Here is a 15,892-nt window from a genome sequence, read left to right as displayed (position 1 = left end):
TACATGTATTAAGCATGACATTGTTGTCCTAAATTGGTGATCAATTTTGATAATTCAATAGTTATCAAGATTTACCGTAGTTAGAACCTTCATGTTACTATGTGTAGTGTTGAAAAGTAGGTTTAATTATTTGTTTCATCTTTGTTTTGGTTGGAAAGTTTTAAGTTGATCTTCATTAAATTTTTTGTTTCAATTCCAACTCTTAAAAAAGTCTCTTAAAAAGGTTTCTTAATTAGTATTTTTTAAAATACTAACGACTTTAATGGTATATCACATGTTAATTGGTAGTTTTTTAATTTATTTTAAATTTAAAGAAATTGGATAATTTTTTGTTATCTATATTAGGTTCTCGATATAACATGGCATTATCAATCTGACGTGGTATTGTTTTGTCACTTGACAAGATAATGTTACGGGTAGTATTATTGTTTTTATTTTAATTTAGTTTTTATAGTATATCTTTCATTTTTCGATAACAATAGTATATCTTTTCATTTTTCGATAACTGTATTTATGACAACGACAACAAGAATGAGAAAAATAAATAACTGGTAAACAAAATTTATGACAACGATAACAAGAATGAGAATAATAAATAATTGATAAAAAAAAATTTTAGTCTGTGTAAGAAATAAAAGGACTAACTTGGTGGGATTACGTGTATACCTTTGGACGATAACGAAGGAATGAACATTTTTGTTTGGAACGGTAGAGAAGGAAGAGGGAATAAATCTAAATAGAGAGAAAAAAAGGAGGAAAGGAAATAGAAGGAAGAAATTTGATGAGACCTAAACATAGCGTATGCAAGAGAGAGAGAGAGAGAGTAAGTTGCGAGAGCGACCATAATGTTTACTATAACAAGAGCAACCACTAGTGAAAGTGTCTTCTACGACAGCGAGAATGGCGACCAACGAGAGTAAGAGTGGTTGCTAGAGCAAGAGCGAGTGGGGAAAATGTGAGAAGAAGAAAAAGTTTTCTACTATGCCAGTTTTAAGTATAAAGTCTAAGTTTTGGCCAGCATTATGCTATTAAAAATAATTAACATGAAACATAAAGTCTTACAAACTTACTTGAAAAACCTTGTGGCTCTTAAGTCTTTTAAACTGCAACCAAGGTAGAAAAGAAACACGTAATTCAATAATTATGACTTAGTTTACAAATATAATGTAGAAAAGAAACACGTAATTCAATAACTATGATTTAGTCTACAAATATAACGTAGAAAAGAAACACGTAATTCAATAACTATGACTTAGTCTAGAAATATAATGTAGAAAAGAAACACGTAATTCAATAACTATGACTTAGTCTACAAATATAATGTACCAAAATGTAACATATGAGTAGAACGTTAAAAATTCACCATCATATTCATTGACAAAATATAAACTATGCAAACTTTCAAATATCATGTAAAGTATCTAAAACTCGAAGAACAATCCACTTAAATTTAAGAAAAGAACTCATCTTGAGGAAGTATATTATCAACCTCATCCTTCTCTGCAGGACTATAAGGCCTTGTTCTTTTGAGTGGATTTGAGAGAGTGGATTTGAGGGGATTTGAAGATAATTTTTTTTGTCATTTTTTTGAGCGAATTTGGAGGTAAATAAGAGTGAATTTGAAAATAAAATTTGTGAGAATTAGTATAGAATTGTATTGACGTGACAAATTTAAAAAAATTATTTTCAAATTCACTCTCATTTACCTCCAAATTCGCTTAAAAAAACAACAAAAAAAATTATCTTCAAATCCCCTCAAATCCACTCCCTCAAATCCACTCAAAAGAACAAGTCCTAAACAAATTAAGCTTTCTTCAGGTGAAGTAGTAGTTTCATCTTATATTTTCATATCTGTATGTTGCTTTCTTTTAAAAAACTTGCTAAATCTCATGTAAAAAAAGTATCATCAATCAGAAACAAGTTAAATAATTCTCGAGGTCTCTATTTTTTGTCACTCGTCTCAAATAGGTCACTTATTTTTTTTTATCTCAATTAGATTTCTATTTTTTGTCACTCGTCTCAAATAGGTCAATACCATACTAACACCGTTAACAAGGGTGTCACGTGTCAGTTCGTGGTTTTTTTATTTTTAAATATATATATTTTTTAAATAAAAATTTGTCATGTGTCAAACTGACATTGTGTCACGTGATAATAACAGTGGAACGTGGCACTTGCAATGTCACGTGTCACTGTCATACCACATGTCATTGCATTAGTCTCAATGTGGTTCTTATATTTTTATTTTGTCTCTATTTAGTCCTATTTTTTTAAAAAATTAAACAATTTTTTCTCTCCCCAAATGCAAATGAAATTTAATTTGTATATAAATCTTATTCAAATATTTTTATTAAACTTGATATTTTTAATAAGATTAAGTGTATTTATATTTATATTTAGCTAATTATATAAATATTAATTATGTTATTTAAATGTACTAATAAGAGTTAAAAAAAATCAAAAAGTATTTTAAAAAAATCATGAACTGACACGTGACACCCCTATAACGATGCTAATACCAACGACAAGGACTTGATTGCTTTAATTTTTCAAAAATAGGGACTCGATCATCATAGCCAGCAGATCCACCACGATAGCCAACTCACCAATCTCAATCATCTACACCAATATATGACTTCACACGTAAGAGGCAGAAACTGCAATTGCGGAGAGGGTGTGTATGACTTTTGAAATTTATTTTGTGATGTTGGATAAACTTTATAATGTATTTGGATCCACTAACTGGATTATGTATTGATTTCGAATAATATGGATTATGTATTGTTTTGGAAGAATGTGGATCATGTATTTTGGAGAACTTTATGTTCTTGTAAAAAAAATCCAATGTATTTTGTTCTAAAATACATTCAGTAATACAAATGTTATTATTCACAAGTTTTTCTATTATACTATAAAGTTATTATGTCAAAGTTGATAGTTCTACTACTATCTTGACACAATGAAGAAGATGTGTTCTTACTCTCTTTTATATCATTATAAAGAGGACTAGATTGAATATATTTTTCTAATAAGTGGGACAACAATTAACAAAATAAAATACATAAGGAACATGATATTCATTCATGTCTTAACATGACAACTATTTCATTAATTCATTATACAACAATATCATACATCCTTCACATAAAATAATTGATATTTGCTTCATCATATAACCCGAAAAATACTACACCTATCAACACAGTTACTATACACCATACTACTTACAAACCATCCATTTTTCAACATGAGGGACAATAGAACTATGTTATTAAACCAAGAACACAAACTACTCCTACTAATAATTGGACCTTTTTATTCGAAACCTTCGTGAATTCTCCTAATTTTATCTTCCTCCTTTGCTTGAGGATAATACCATCTCTCTCATCAACATCTTCATAACACCATTTGAAAAAATTACATCACACAACATCTTCACTCTCACTCAGTTATCAAACACAAAAATAACAAAACCCAACATTAATTTTCAGTGCCACATTTTTTTATTATATAAAACATTACCCGAAAAAATGAATCAATGAATCTAACCTTGTACTTAGCACAACTCCAAAATTGTTTACCAACATTCTTTGTAATTCTTGGTAGTTCTCATAAGTGTAACCTCACCACAATGGCAAATGGGTGCTGAGGCCAAACCTTACACCCACCACCATGACGGGAATTACAACTTCGCAAATGAGTGTTACAACAAGAGGAAGAAGATTGACCACAAGATATACCCACTCACACATCTTTAACTAGACAATAAATATGAATCTCCTTTTCTATGTGACGAAGATAACCTTCACTTCATAAAACCTTAAAACTAACTTTTGTCCCTCTCAGTTAAAGAGGTAAATAAGGAAGACACACATCAGTGTTTAATACAAGCCATGTAAGATAAAATGTTCCACTTAATATGATTTTTTCAACCTATAAATTATTATTAACAATTATAACGGTGTTATCCTGTAACAACTTAATTAAATAAAATTGACAAATATTAGAACTAAATTGAAAAAGAAAATATTATAACTAAATTGAATAAATTTAACAAAAATTAGGATTATTTGCACCTTAATTAAACAATAAAAAATTACAACAATCATAAGAAAAAAAAGAGAAACATCACCACACATCGACAAAAGAGTATAAATTAAAATCTTCATTATTTCTTCTAGTCACAATTGAATTAATATCGTTATAAACTTGTTTCAAACGTGGTTTAAAAACATTTGTTTTCCAGTGGTGAACTAATAAATATCACTCCCACTTTAACTACAAGAAATTCAAGACAAAATTTATGCCATGAAGATAAACATGATGTAATATGATGGTGGGGTTCCCTGATCATGTCAATACTTGTGGGGTGTTGCTCCCTCCACCACAACACCTTTCTCCCTCCACCTCCCCAATTTATTTTAATTCCAATTATATCCTTATATTAAAATTTTTTATTTTTACTATTTTAATTTATTTCAAACTTAGTTCTCCTACTTTACTTCTGCACCAAATTTTCCATCTCTCATTTTCGTTTAATAATTTGTCTTTCATTTTACTCTGCAATCCAATCTGTCTTCTCCGTTTCACTTCTCCTCCTCCATTTCTTTCTTCTTCATTTTCCTTACATTATTAAAATACATTAAAAATATATTCAAAAATAATAAATCAAAACGTTTAAATTAAATTATTAAAATATTTCCAAAATAAAGAATAAACTAATAAAAGAAACCCTAAAATAAAAAACGTAACTTTTAAACGGAGGTGACATCCTTCAACGGATGTCAAAATCCTTCAACGAATGTCAAAATCCGTTGAAGCATTTTGACATCCGTTGAAGGATTTTGACATTTGTTGAAGGATTTTGACATCCGTTGAAGGATGTCTTAAAGGTTACGTTTTTTATTTTAGGGTTTTATTTGAATACACACCTTGAGGAAGCAACACACACTGCACCACTCCACACACTGCACTACGAGAGCGATACTGCACCACGAGAGGGAGACTGCTTGATAATTTTTTCCACCACCACCAACCTTTGCAACTTGTAAAAGAAAGAGAGGAAGAAATATAATGTTAAAATGAAAGAAAAATATTTTACTTATAGTGGAATAGGTTGTGAATGGGTAAAATTAAAAAATAACCCTAAAAATAAAATTTTACTTAGGGCAAAATAGTAAATGGGGAGGTGGAGGGAGAAATGTGTGGTGGTGGAGGGAGCAACACCCATACTTGTGCCTTTTGGAACAAATTAAAAAAAAAGTTCAGAAATCATGTGGTCCGGAACAAATAATTACTTGGGCCGCTCTATGTAGTCTAGACAATTTCTTCCTGCACCTCCATTATTTCAACCTCTACTTTAATACATTTTTTTGTATTCTAAGATTTTGTAGTCTACAATGTAAATTTTGTGTTCTGAAATATATAATCTGAAATTATTTTTTATTTTATACATTTCAAAATATATAATTCAAAATACAATTTTTTATACTCCAAAAGGCACAATCTAAAATATAAAAGATACAAAACCTATAATTCGAAAAATATTGTCTTTCCCCATCGGAAAGAAAAGCATATATATGAAGTGTGCTAGTAAACCAAGATCATACATAATGATAAGAAACCATGCTTTATTACTGTGCATCATGAAGAGATTTTCAGTCACCATCGGTGTACTTGCACATCTCTTACAAAAACATAACTAATGTTGTTAATATAATGATAATATTATAGTGAAGAATTTAAACTATTTTGCAAGCAAAAACTTTAAATCTTAAGATCAATGTCGTGATATTAGTGAACTTTCAGAACTCAATTCATTTAAAAATTATGAGTTTAAGAAAAGTAGATATTCGTTGTGTGATAATGTTCTTGTGTGTCAGTAATAAAGAAGAATTATTTTCCTAAAAAATTGGATTAAATTTGCAGTGAAGCTTGATCCACATGAGTTCATGATGAAAGTTGAGTGAAACACAAGCATTTTCTCTTTTTATTCTTTTCTGTGATTCTCGTCACTCTAACTTACATGTAGATCATACACCTGTATTCTAACTTTCCCTTCTTCTCAAACAATTCACATAAATCACTCTTTGTTGTTACAAGTGTGTGTGTGGGTATAATGGATGAATTTTAAATATATCTACTCTAAGCCCTTCAGCTATCAAATGCTAAATTTGTTTATGAAAAACATCCATTCCAAAAAAAATTATTTAAATAAGCAAATCCTCACTTCCATTTCTGAATTAAATTGTTTATTGTTAACGTTAAAAATTTGGTCTCTAAATAGTCTAATTCCCATAAATAATTATTTCATCTAGAAAATAGACTATAATTCAATTCTTGAAGAGTCTAATTCTGACATGGTTTTTCAATTTATTTTGAGAAATGGAAAAAAAGAAGAAGAATATAATCCGATGGTAGTATTCACAATTAATATTTTCGCTTCACACTAATTTGAATATTTTTTTTAAAGGTTCAATATGAAAAAAAAAACATCAAATTCTAAGATAAGATAAAAAAGATTTCGATATGTTCTCACTATTAAAAGTTCATAAATGTGAAGTGTTGGATATCACCTAACTATTAATTACTCAAGTAATAGGATTTTATCATAAAAATAACATTAATACCAATAAATATTTGTTTCCTCTAAAATACAGTCACGTTTTGTTTTGGAATCTTCAAAAAACAGTTGGTTTTTGTGAAAATTATTATTTTTTTAATACATTTTTCCTTTACTCTCTAGAATTATAGATTGTTTATGTTTAGTCTCTGTAAAACAGTATTTTAAAAGGAAAAAAAATGACCAAAATGTTATAAAAACTAAAATAAAATACTAAAAGGCTAAAAAGATGAAATATTATAAGAACTAATAGTCAAACAAAAAACATGTTTCATCTTAATAATAATAATAATAATAATATTAATAGTTTTGAATCATTACTTTTTAATCTGAATTATCAGTTTCTTCAAATTCAAAAAAAAAAAAAAAAGATATAGGAAAAGCTTTAATATGGAGCTTGCTTTGGGATGGTAACTAAGGAGACAATGGGACATGTCTGAGTTGCACTCTTCTTCTTGTCTTTTTCTCTTCTTAGGTGCATCATTCTATCTTGCAATGCAATGCAAACCTTTAAATGCTTGGCATTGGTCAGCCTCAGTACAAGTGGCAATGAAAACTTAAAAGAAAAAATAGCAACAGATTAGGATGCCACTTCATCAAAAGTCATTTTCCACTTTGGACAATCAGACAAATCTCTTAAGACTACCTTAACAAATATTTCTCTCACAAATTCAATACTAAGTTATGTCCCTTAATGGCCACTATTATTAATCTAGGAAGATACAAAATCCTATCAGATCCACAGCAAAAGTTGTTGCAACTTAGATTGTCACTCATCAACACTTTCACCAAATCTCTCTATGCTTATCTAACTGACTGAAAATGACATAATTTTAATCCCTTTTTTAACACCATTTTAAGAATTATATATCTTCCTTTAAACCTCCAATTACTATTATTTATTAGCTTTACTACTCTCTTTTATTCCAATTTTTGGAATTATTCAATGCAGCTTCTAATTCTTTTATTTCAATCTTTGTTTTCATTTTTATTAAAAAAAACAATGTGATATTTTTTTATTAAATTACTATTAGTACTGTTTAAAGATGATTTGATTATATAAATAATGATGTAACACTGGTGATTGAACTTTTATAAAATTACACGTCATTTACATTACTAATTATCATTGATGTTAACATTAATTTAAACCTAACTCTTTAATAAAAATGATAATTACTTTAAGACAAAAAAATTAGAGAAACATACTAAATAATTAATGTCAACAAAAATTAGAAAAAAAATATTGTTACAACTATTTGTTATTATATTTGTAGAATATATCGTATTTCGTTTTAATAAATTTTTTTTAAATATTCGTTTTAACGTAATGAATTTATTTAGTCAAAAAAATATATCAGTCTTTAATTATGAATTATGATTATTCTAACTTCAAGTTCATTAAGATTTATTAGTTAATCCTCACATATAAAATATGAACTACTTTTAAGTTTAGAACTATGTTATGATTTTGTAAATATAAATGTATTTACATTATATTTTATCTCTGCTCCTAAACAATGTAGGATATTAAGTGTATCGAAATAATTATATATAATAAAATTATGTATTTTATGAAAACATAAAAGTTTTTAATCTAATAGTTTATCAGAAATAAATTCTTAAATCTAATTTGTATAAATTTCTCTAAAAAAATGTCATTTCTGAAACTTATTTTATTTTTTATTATTTTGTTTTCTTGAAATTAAGTTTTACAGAGTGAAAAGGAAATAAGAGAAAAGAGCTTTGTTATTGCCTCCTTTTCTTGTAGACAGGAGAATTGAAGAGATATTAAGTTGCATTAATAACCACTTGAAATCGATTAGGAGGATTGAACCTCTCGACATAATGAAAAGCCAGACATTCTTGTCCAATGGTTTAGTGGGTCCATTTCTTGTGATGTTCCTTCGTTCGGTTTGGTTTGGTTGCTGCTTACTACTTGCTAAAATTCTGCTTCACCATACGCAACCTTTGTTTTCTAGCACTTCAGGCTTTTCTGGTTATCAATTAATCTAAAAACCCAGATATAAGTTACACTCGTGTCCATTTCAATACATGCCATAACTAGGATATATGGTTGGTGTAACATCCCAAAAAATACAGTATAAACTATATAATAGAATAATTATATTTACCAATAATTCAGATCAGTCTTACACTAGAGTGGAACGAACGCTTATGGCCGAACGGCCTTACATAAAAGAGTTACAAAATTAACTAAACAGTTTAAGGAAGTTTAACCGAACGGTTTATAAAACTTATACCCAACGGTCAAATAAAATAAAAAAGGGAAGGTGATCGAACGACCACCTTACTATACTAGACTACTGACCGAACGTCCTATTGTTCGGTCTTCACTTCTATCTCTACCAAATTTTCTTCTTCCAGCGCTTCTTCCAGCAGCTCGTCTCCTTCTGCTCACATCCACACGGATGATCATTGCAATGACAAGGACGAACGTGCAAAACCAGACAACACAGGAAAACACAGGGTAAGCTTATGTAATTTAATTCAGTTACAAACATACAATTCATACCATCAACACACAGAATAGTTTAGTCATACTTTCATACAAAGCCTAATACTAGACTGACTGTCCGGACTGTATGAATTATGTGTAGCTACGACGTTCGTGCACCCGGATGATGTAGTAACTGGAATACTCTCATCAGCTGCCACCCGAGGTTAGTCCTATCTGTCCAAAGTACCCCTAAGGACTAGGACCTCCTGCCGTTCCCACACATGACCTACCCTCCTCTACGTGAGGACTAGTACTCACGGAACATCAGGATGAACCGCCAGCTTAGCATAACCACATTCATACTTTACAAATTCAGTAATCATCCATGAGTCGTTCCTCCCTGGAACGCTCGTTCAAAATCCACAACATTTCATCCATCTCATATTCTCTTCATCTTTCATTATCCATCATTTTAATTTCATCTTTGTTCACCGATTTTAAGGACATCAAATACAGAACGTTCAGTCCTCACTCAAAACGAGGATGAACACTTGAAACGAGACAGAGAAGTCTCCCGTTCCAGAATAGAATAAGACCGAGAGGGTTACTGTCAGGTTGAGAAAGAAACCGAGTACAATTATATAATATATGAACGAACGTTACTTACAACATGAATCAGTTAAATGAACTGACTCTCGTGAGCTCAAACCAACACTCAAAGAACATATCAAGTATTGAGGCTCTAGGCCGGAACCAATGAATGTAGAACGTCAAGACGTTTAAAGAACCATACTTTAGAAGAATTCACATATAGAAACCTAATGTCAGTTAATGACCGAACACGGTAAAGGGAAATTCTACTAAAGTTGGACGAACGCTATTTCATCAAGATAGATCAAACCATAAACGAGTACAAACGCTTGGTATAAGACCGAGCACTACTCATTTCGAGAGCTTGGTGTGAGACCGAGCACTACTAAACTTATAATAGAAAGATTAATAAATATAATAAGATACTATTGGAATTGTGTTTAAAAATAACTAAAATATACAAATACATATATTTACAACATTTAAGTTTATCACCGAATACTCAGATGCAACTACACTTGGTCGAACGCTCAAGCATAGTATTACCACACGAAGACGTTCGTCCTCAACTAGGATTCTTTCCAAATGAAAGAATCCAATTTCAACTAATGTTATTAATATTACCGAACGGTCAATGACCGTTCAATGACGAACGAACACTATCATAGGGAAATTTCATATCCAGTATTCATTTATCTTCAACTCATTTCTTAATACAAAATTTCGTAACTTTATAAATTCATATCATAATCAATTTCATACTTCGTACAATCCATATCATACTAATTAATCATATTCCATATAAACAAGCATATCAGCATCCATACTTTGTATACATTCAACCACTCAGCACATGCATTCATTATCAACGAACGTGCAAACGAACATACAATTAAATTATATAAGCTTCCCTTACCTCTGAGCATGAACGATCGTCCTAGAGACAGAATACGCTTCGTCTGACTACAGATCTTTCTACCCTTACGTTCCACAACTCTTCAAACTAACCAAAACAGCCAAAAACCAATAATGGTTCAGACAAGATAACAGCACGCAACCAAAACTTGGTTTGCATGTACCAGAAAACGAACGGCTAAGAGCAGAAGAACTTACCGGTTCATAACTTGAAACTATTCGGTTCAAACTGAAGCTCTGGACGCCGGGAGTGCTTCTACGGTGCCTGAATGGAGATCGGAGTAGATAAATGGTGAGTTTTAGTAGAGAGAAGGGAGAGCTTTTTAGAGAGAATGAGGAGAAATGGAAGATCAGAGTTTTGGAGAACAAGGGTGCATGCAAAGAGTGTGACGCGAATTTCAGAAAAATCAATTTTGTTTAAAACGAACGTCCGCTCCTCTGCTGACACCTGCATTCCGCTATCTGATTTCTGACTCCCCTCAACTTGACACCTGGCGTCCGTTCAGAGAGATTTTGGGTACGTTTTTAATGATTCTGACAGTTGGGTTAATCAAAGACGTGTTACAGTTGCAAAACATCAACATATTTTTTCAACAATGTGAAGGATCGCTTGAGAGATACAACACCAAAAATAATGGATTAATGATTTTTCATTATATAAAATTTACACTCACTTTCATACATATCTAGAAACTAACCAAAGGATATTTGGTTCCTTCCTTTTGTCCTCGGAAAATTTTTATTTTTTTTTCTTCTTAGCACCATATAATAGATTATTCAAACATTCCAATAGTTGGGACGGCAGAAAAATAATTCAGAGAATTGATCACAACCATTTTAAAAAAGAAAAGAAAGAAGCCGACTTGAACAGTGTGAGATGTCTCATTTGCTTTGTAAAATACATTGAATTTCTAAGTATGTAAATACAAAAATTATCCATTCATTACAATGGGGTACGCACGTGCCTCAATGACAAAAGTGTATGGTTTATAGCAGGACTTGGAAGCATCATGGCACAATGCAACAAAAGGATCCACGGTTTTGATTAAACCTGGATTCCTTTACTCTACGCCTACCACTCAAGGTGTCTTTTTCAAAGAAACCGAGTGTCATCAACATCTCAAAGATAAGGAAGTGACTAAATGCATCAAACTTTTTGAATTTTAAGACACAAGTTATCTAGATATCATGATTTCTTAACCTGTATCAAATAGTTCATCATAAAGTTAGAAACATGTTACTTTTAATCAATTATTGATATTGAACCACAGACTAAGCATATAGATAAGTATGTAAGTAAATTTAATTAATCCGTACAATATTATTGAATTGTTTGCAAACTAGTCTATAAACATATTAATATTGTAGTAGAAATCTGGCTTTCAGAAAACTGACTATTGAATTAATGACCTACTGTAGGTTGTTTTTTCCCCATACTTTGCTGTAGTTAATATTATTGCTTTCGCAGTAAATCAACTAACGTATTTATGTTTTACAGTAAAAACAATCACTTCTAAAGTTTAATTTATTAAAATATCATACCTTTCAGGATAAATAAAGTTTATTGCACATGACATTCACTAAACACTTTATTTTACTAGCCAGAAGAAATCAATTCTCTTACAAAAGTTTTAAAGTATCACTCTGAAGTATGAACTATTTCTTATCTCAATTTTTGTTAAGTCATTCTTTCACTGTGAATACATCTAAACTTAATTTCATCAAACACAGCCAATCGAACCAAACTTACTAACAGGAAGACTAAACCATATAGCTTGGTCTATTTTGGAAGACTAAACCATATAGAATCTTTCTCATTTCACAAAATCAGTCAGTAATTCAGAGCGCAGATAGTTATGCAATCAGCAGAACTGCCATTGGAGCCAGTGTGAGCTAGTGGGGTTTTCAGAAAACATGCATATATGAAGGAATCAAGGTTTAAAAAAACAACAGTGCAAGTTCGTCTGCAACATCAAAGTTTTTGAAATGTTTGAGACCACCATTGTGGCCGCATGTATCACGTCACAGCTTGTTACAGTATAAAGGCACATAACGAATCCACAAAATAAAACATTGACGACGGGGAAAAAAGGGCACATGCCATTTCACTATATACACAAGTTTCATTTCACAATTTTATCCTACAAAGAGAAGAAGGGGTAAAGAAGAAATAAAATCATAAAATCAAAATACAAACAACTAAACTAATCGGCTCACCACTTAGCTGATGCCAAGCATATTTACAGCAGGTTTTCCTAGGCTCTCTCTCCCAACCAAAGCACTCATTCAAATCTCATAAACCAGAACTATCTTTAACAACCTTTCATGCATTTCCCTAAAACCTACAAAGCCTTATTCTTCTTCATCTATGGTCCTCCCTATCATACCATTGTATTGCTCAACTTCAAAACTGGCACGAAGTACCAAGCCTCTGTCTCTGCCTCTGACCAAAGGTTATCGATTTCCTCTTAGCAAATGCGGGATACAGCAGCTCCTGAAACTTCTCCAGAAACAATGTCCATTCATCCTCAGCCATATCTGCTACATCCACAAAGCTTATGCTTGCAGGAAGCTGCTCGTTGGCACTCTTGTGACCAGACGATGAATTTGAAAAATGGCCACTATCCACCTTTCCTCCAGAATATTTCTGTTGATTCTGGTTTTTCCCATCTAAAATAGTATTTTTCAGTGTCGCAGAAAGTTCTGAAACAGTTGGGATTTTTTCTTCGGCAGAATAGGTAACAAATTCCTGAGGAGATTCTCCCTCACCTTCTACCTCCTCCTCGATGCATTCATCCAATTTGGAAAGCGGGTTGCGACCATACCCGTTCCCAACTGCAGGCTGAAAAGTTGCTCTGGTTAAAGGGTCATCCATTGCCATCTTTGGTGTAAAATCTAGTCCAACTTCTTCATAATCTATATCAAACTGAAACTCATCATATTTCATCTCAGCCCTGGGAGAGGGCCTGGGAGACGGTTCCTCCCTCTCCGCCACTATCTTCCTCGCCTCCAAACAAACAACCTCGAGTTCACTGGGCTCCTCCTCTCCCCTGCGGAACTCCCTAGTCATCATCTCACCAATTTCAGCAAGACAAAGACCATAAGCCGCAGCCTCCTTGAGGAAAATGGTACACAGCACCAACACTCTGAGACACGCCTCTCGGATCATAGGAAGCTCCATTCTCAGCATGTCACAATCACGATAAGGGTCAAGATCTTCAATGTAGGCAAGTTCATCCTCCGTAAACGGAATTGAAGCCTGTGGCCAATGAATCCACTCAAAATATGGATCCTCCAAAGTTTCAGGAAGGCAGAGGCCATGATCAATGGGAATCAGCTCCATCTGACCCAAACTCCCAATGCCATCAAGCTTTCTAACCAACAGGTTCCCAGCATGCCTATCCGTGTTAAGAATCCTAATGTCCAAAATCCCTATACGATGCACAGAAGCAACCGGGAAGCTCGATGTCCCATGATCACTGGCGTCAAAATCATGAGGAATGAACTGCTGGAAAGACGCAATCTTGCTAACCAGCCTCTTCCTCCAAAAATTGTTCCCATTCACACCATCATTCACATTGAACACCGAGTGCGTAATCTTCACCAGTGCAGTCGGCGGCACATTGGCAAAATGATCATAGTCAAGAAGATATGCTGCAACCTCCCTAAACCCAGTTTCCCCAACCCGAACCGACCGCTTCAGCCCAGGCTGCCCAAGTGCCTTCCCAACAAAACCTTTTGGGTTATTTGGAGCAAAAGGCTCCTCATCAGTGGGTTTCACGATTGCAACACTATCCCCCTTACTGTTCCTGAAATAGTATGCACCGCCAAGCCCACTATGCACTGGAATCGGATCAATCCCCATCTTAATCGCCTTCATAATGTCCTTGATCATGTGCTTGATCCTATCAAGGCGATTAGACTGTCCCAATATCTCAATAGGACCACTCTTATCCCTCTGCCGGATGTCCCTCCCCTTTGGAGAAAGACACGGCGTGGAAGAGCTCCTATGGATGTGATTCCCCCTAGTGAGCAAAAGGGGAGAATCATTCCGAACGGCACTGAGATCATTCTTCAACACAATATCCCCAAAAGTCAGATAACTACTCTCTTCAATGGGGACATTCAAAGCAAGCTGCAACCTCCTTTTAACAGTGTGTGCATTGTCACCCCGATCCAACTCCATACCCAACACACACCCTTTCTCTGTTTGCACAAACACGCGCCTTCGCCCTGCGGGTTGCTTCCCATGATACTCTCTCCCAAGGGGACTGCTCCTTATCACTGCCACGGCCATCTGAGTCTGCACAGGGCTGTCGAGTTTTCGAGACATCAACAGAACAACAACCACAGCACAAGACAACAGCGGAAGAAAGATTCGTTTTCTTCCCTCCCAAGTAGTTGTCAACTACAGTGAAAGCTTTATTCCAATGTCTCGCAACGATCATTAATTTCTCACATCAACCAAACCATGACTTCAAGTGTTCACCTAAAATCTGCATACATATATTACATAAAGGCTAAATTACAATTCATAAATAAACCCCATGTGCGCATAAATCATAAAAAAACAGCTTCAATCTACTTTGAAAGTTATTGATAATAATAAAAAAAAACACACACATAAATGTTAAGAGCATCATGAATTAGGATTGAGGGAAAATAAGAAGAGGATAACAAATTGAACAGAAGGAATGGAAGTACCCCTTATCAAGGGAAAGAAGTTGAACAGGGTCGATTCGGCTGAAACTAGAATTCGTACTCGCTGAAATCAATGCGAGATCTGAACACGAAACGAAGCGAAACAGTGGAAAACCCAGCAAACGATGATTCGGAGGCAAAAATGAGGATTAAGTAAGGGGAAGAAGACAGAGTCCCAAGAGGAAACCGTACGATGAGGCAACTCGTCCGAGTTGACTCGGAGGGTTTTCTTCTCAACAACACGCAAAAGCTTGTTGAACCTTTGAACCCTCCCTCTCTCTCACTTTCCCTTTCTATATTTCTCTTGTCTTTCTTTTTTATTTTTCTTTTTTTCCGTGTGCTTTGTATTTCTCGCTCTCACTCGCTCACGCTGTAAGTGTTCTTCTCGCTTTAACCCGATGAGGGGAGGCCGGTTAAGAAACTAACCATGGTTAGAAGCTGACTACTCTGTCTTTGTGTGATGGGAGAGTGGAAGGGTCTAGAATCAGGAATCAGAGCCGTTGGATCATGCCGCGCGATAACTACACGTGTGAGGGTAGTATGACGTGGAGATAAGGAACTGGAGGGTGACGTGCGACTGAGGAGTCACCGTCAAGGAAGGA

General features: G+C 33.5%; 1 protein-coding gene across 1 annotated transcript; it reads right to left on the bottom strand.

The window, feature by feature from the left end:
* Positions 1 to 12,662: 12,662 nt before the first annotated feature.
* On the bottom strand, positions 12,663 to 15,656 carry LOC124848347 (phosphatidylinositol 4-kinase gamma 5-like). Its single transcript, XM_047326002.2, has 2 exons — positions 15,294 to 15,656; positions 12,663 to 15,085 (listed from the first exon to the last, which is right to left on the bottom strand). Exon 2 carries the CDS (start codon positions 14,920 to 14,922, stop codon positions 12,994 to 12,996), a length of 1,929 nt encoding a protein of 642 aa, XP_047181958.1. The 5' UTR covers positions 14,923 to 15,085; positions 15,294 to 15,656; the 3' UTR covers positions 12,663 to 12,993.
* Between the last annotated feature and the right edge of the window lie 236 nt (positions 15,657 to 15,892).

The sequence above is a fragment of the Vigna umbellata genome, chromosome 3, assembly GCF_029865625.1.
Source record: "Vigna umbellata cultivar VRB3 chromosome 3, Vumbellata_1.0, whole genome shotgun sequence".
Lineage (NCBI taxonomy): Eukaryota > Viridiplantae > Streptophyta > Magnoliopsida > Fabales > Fabaceae > Vigna > Vigna umbellata.
Note: the sequence above shows the minus strand (reverse complement) of the source record. Positions and strands in the feature narration are given on the sequence as shown.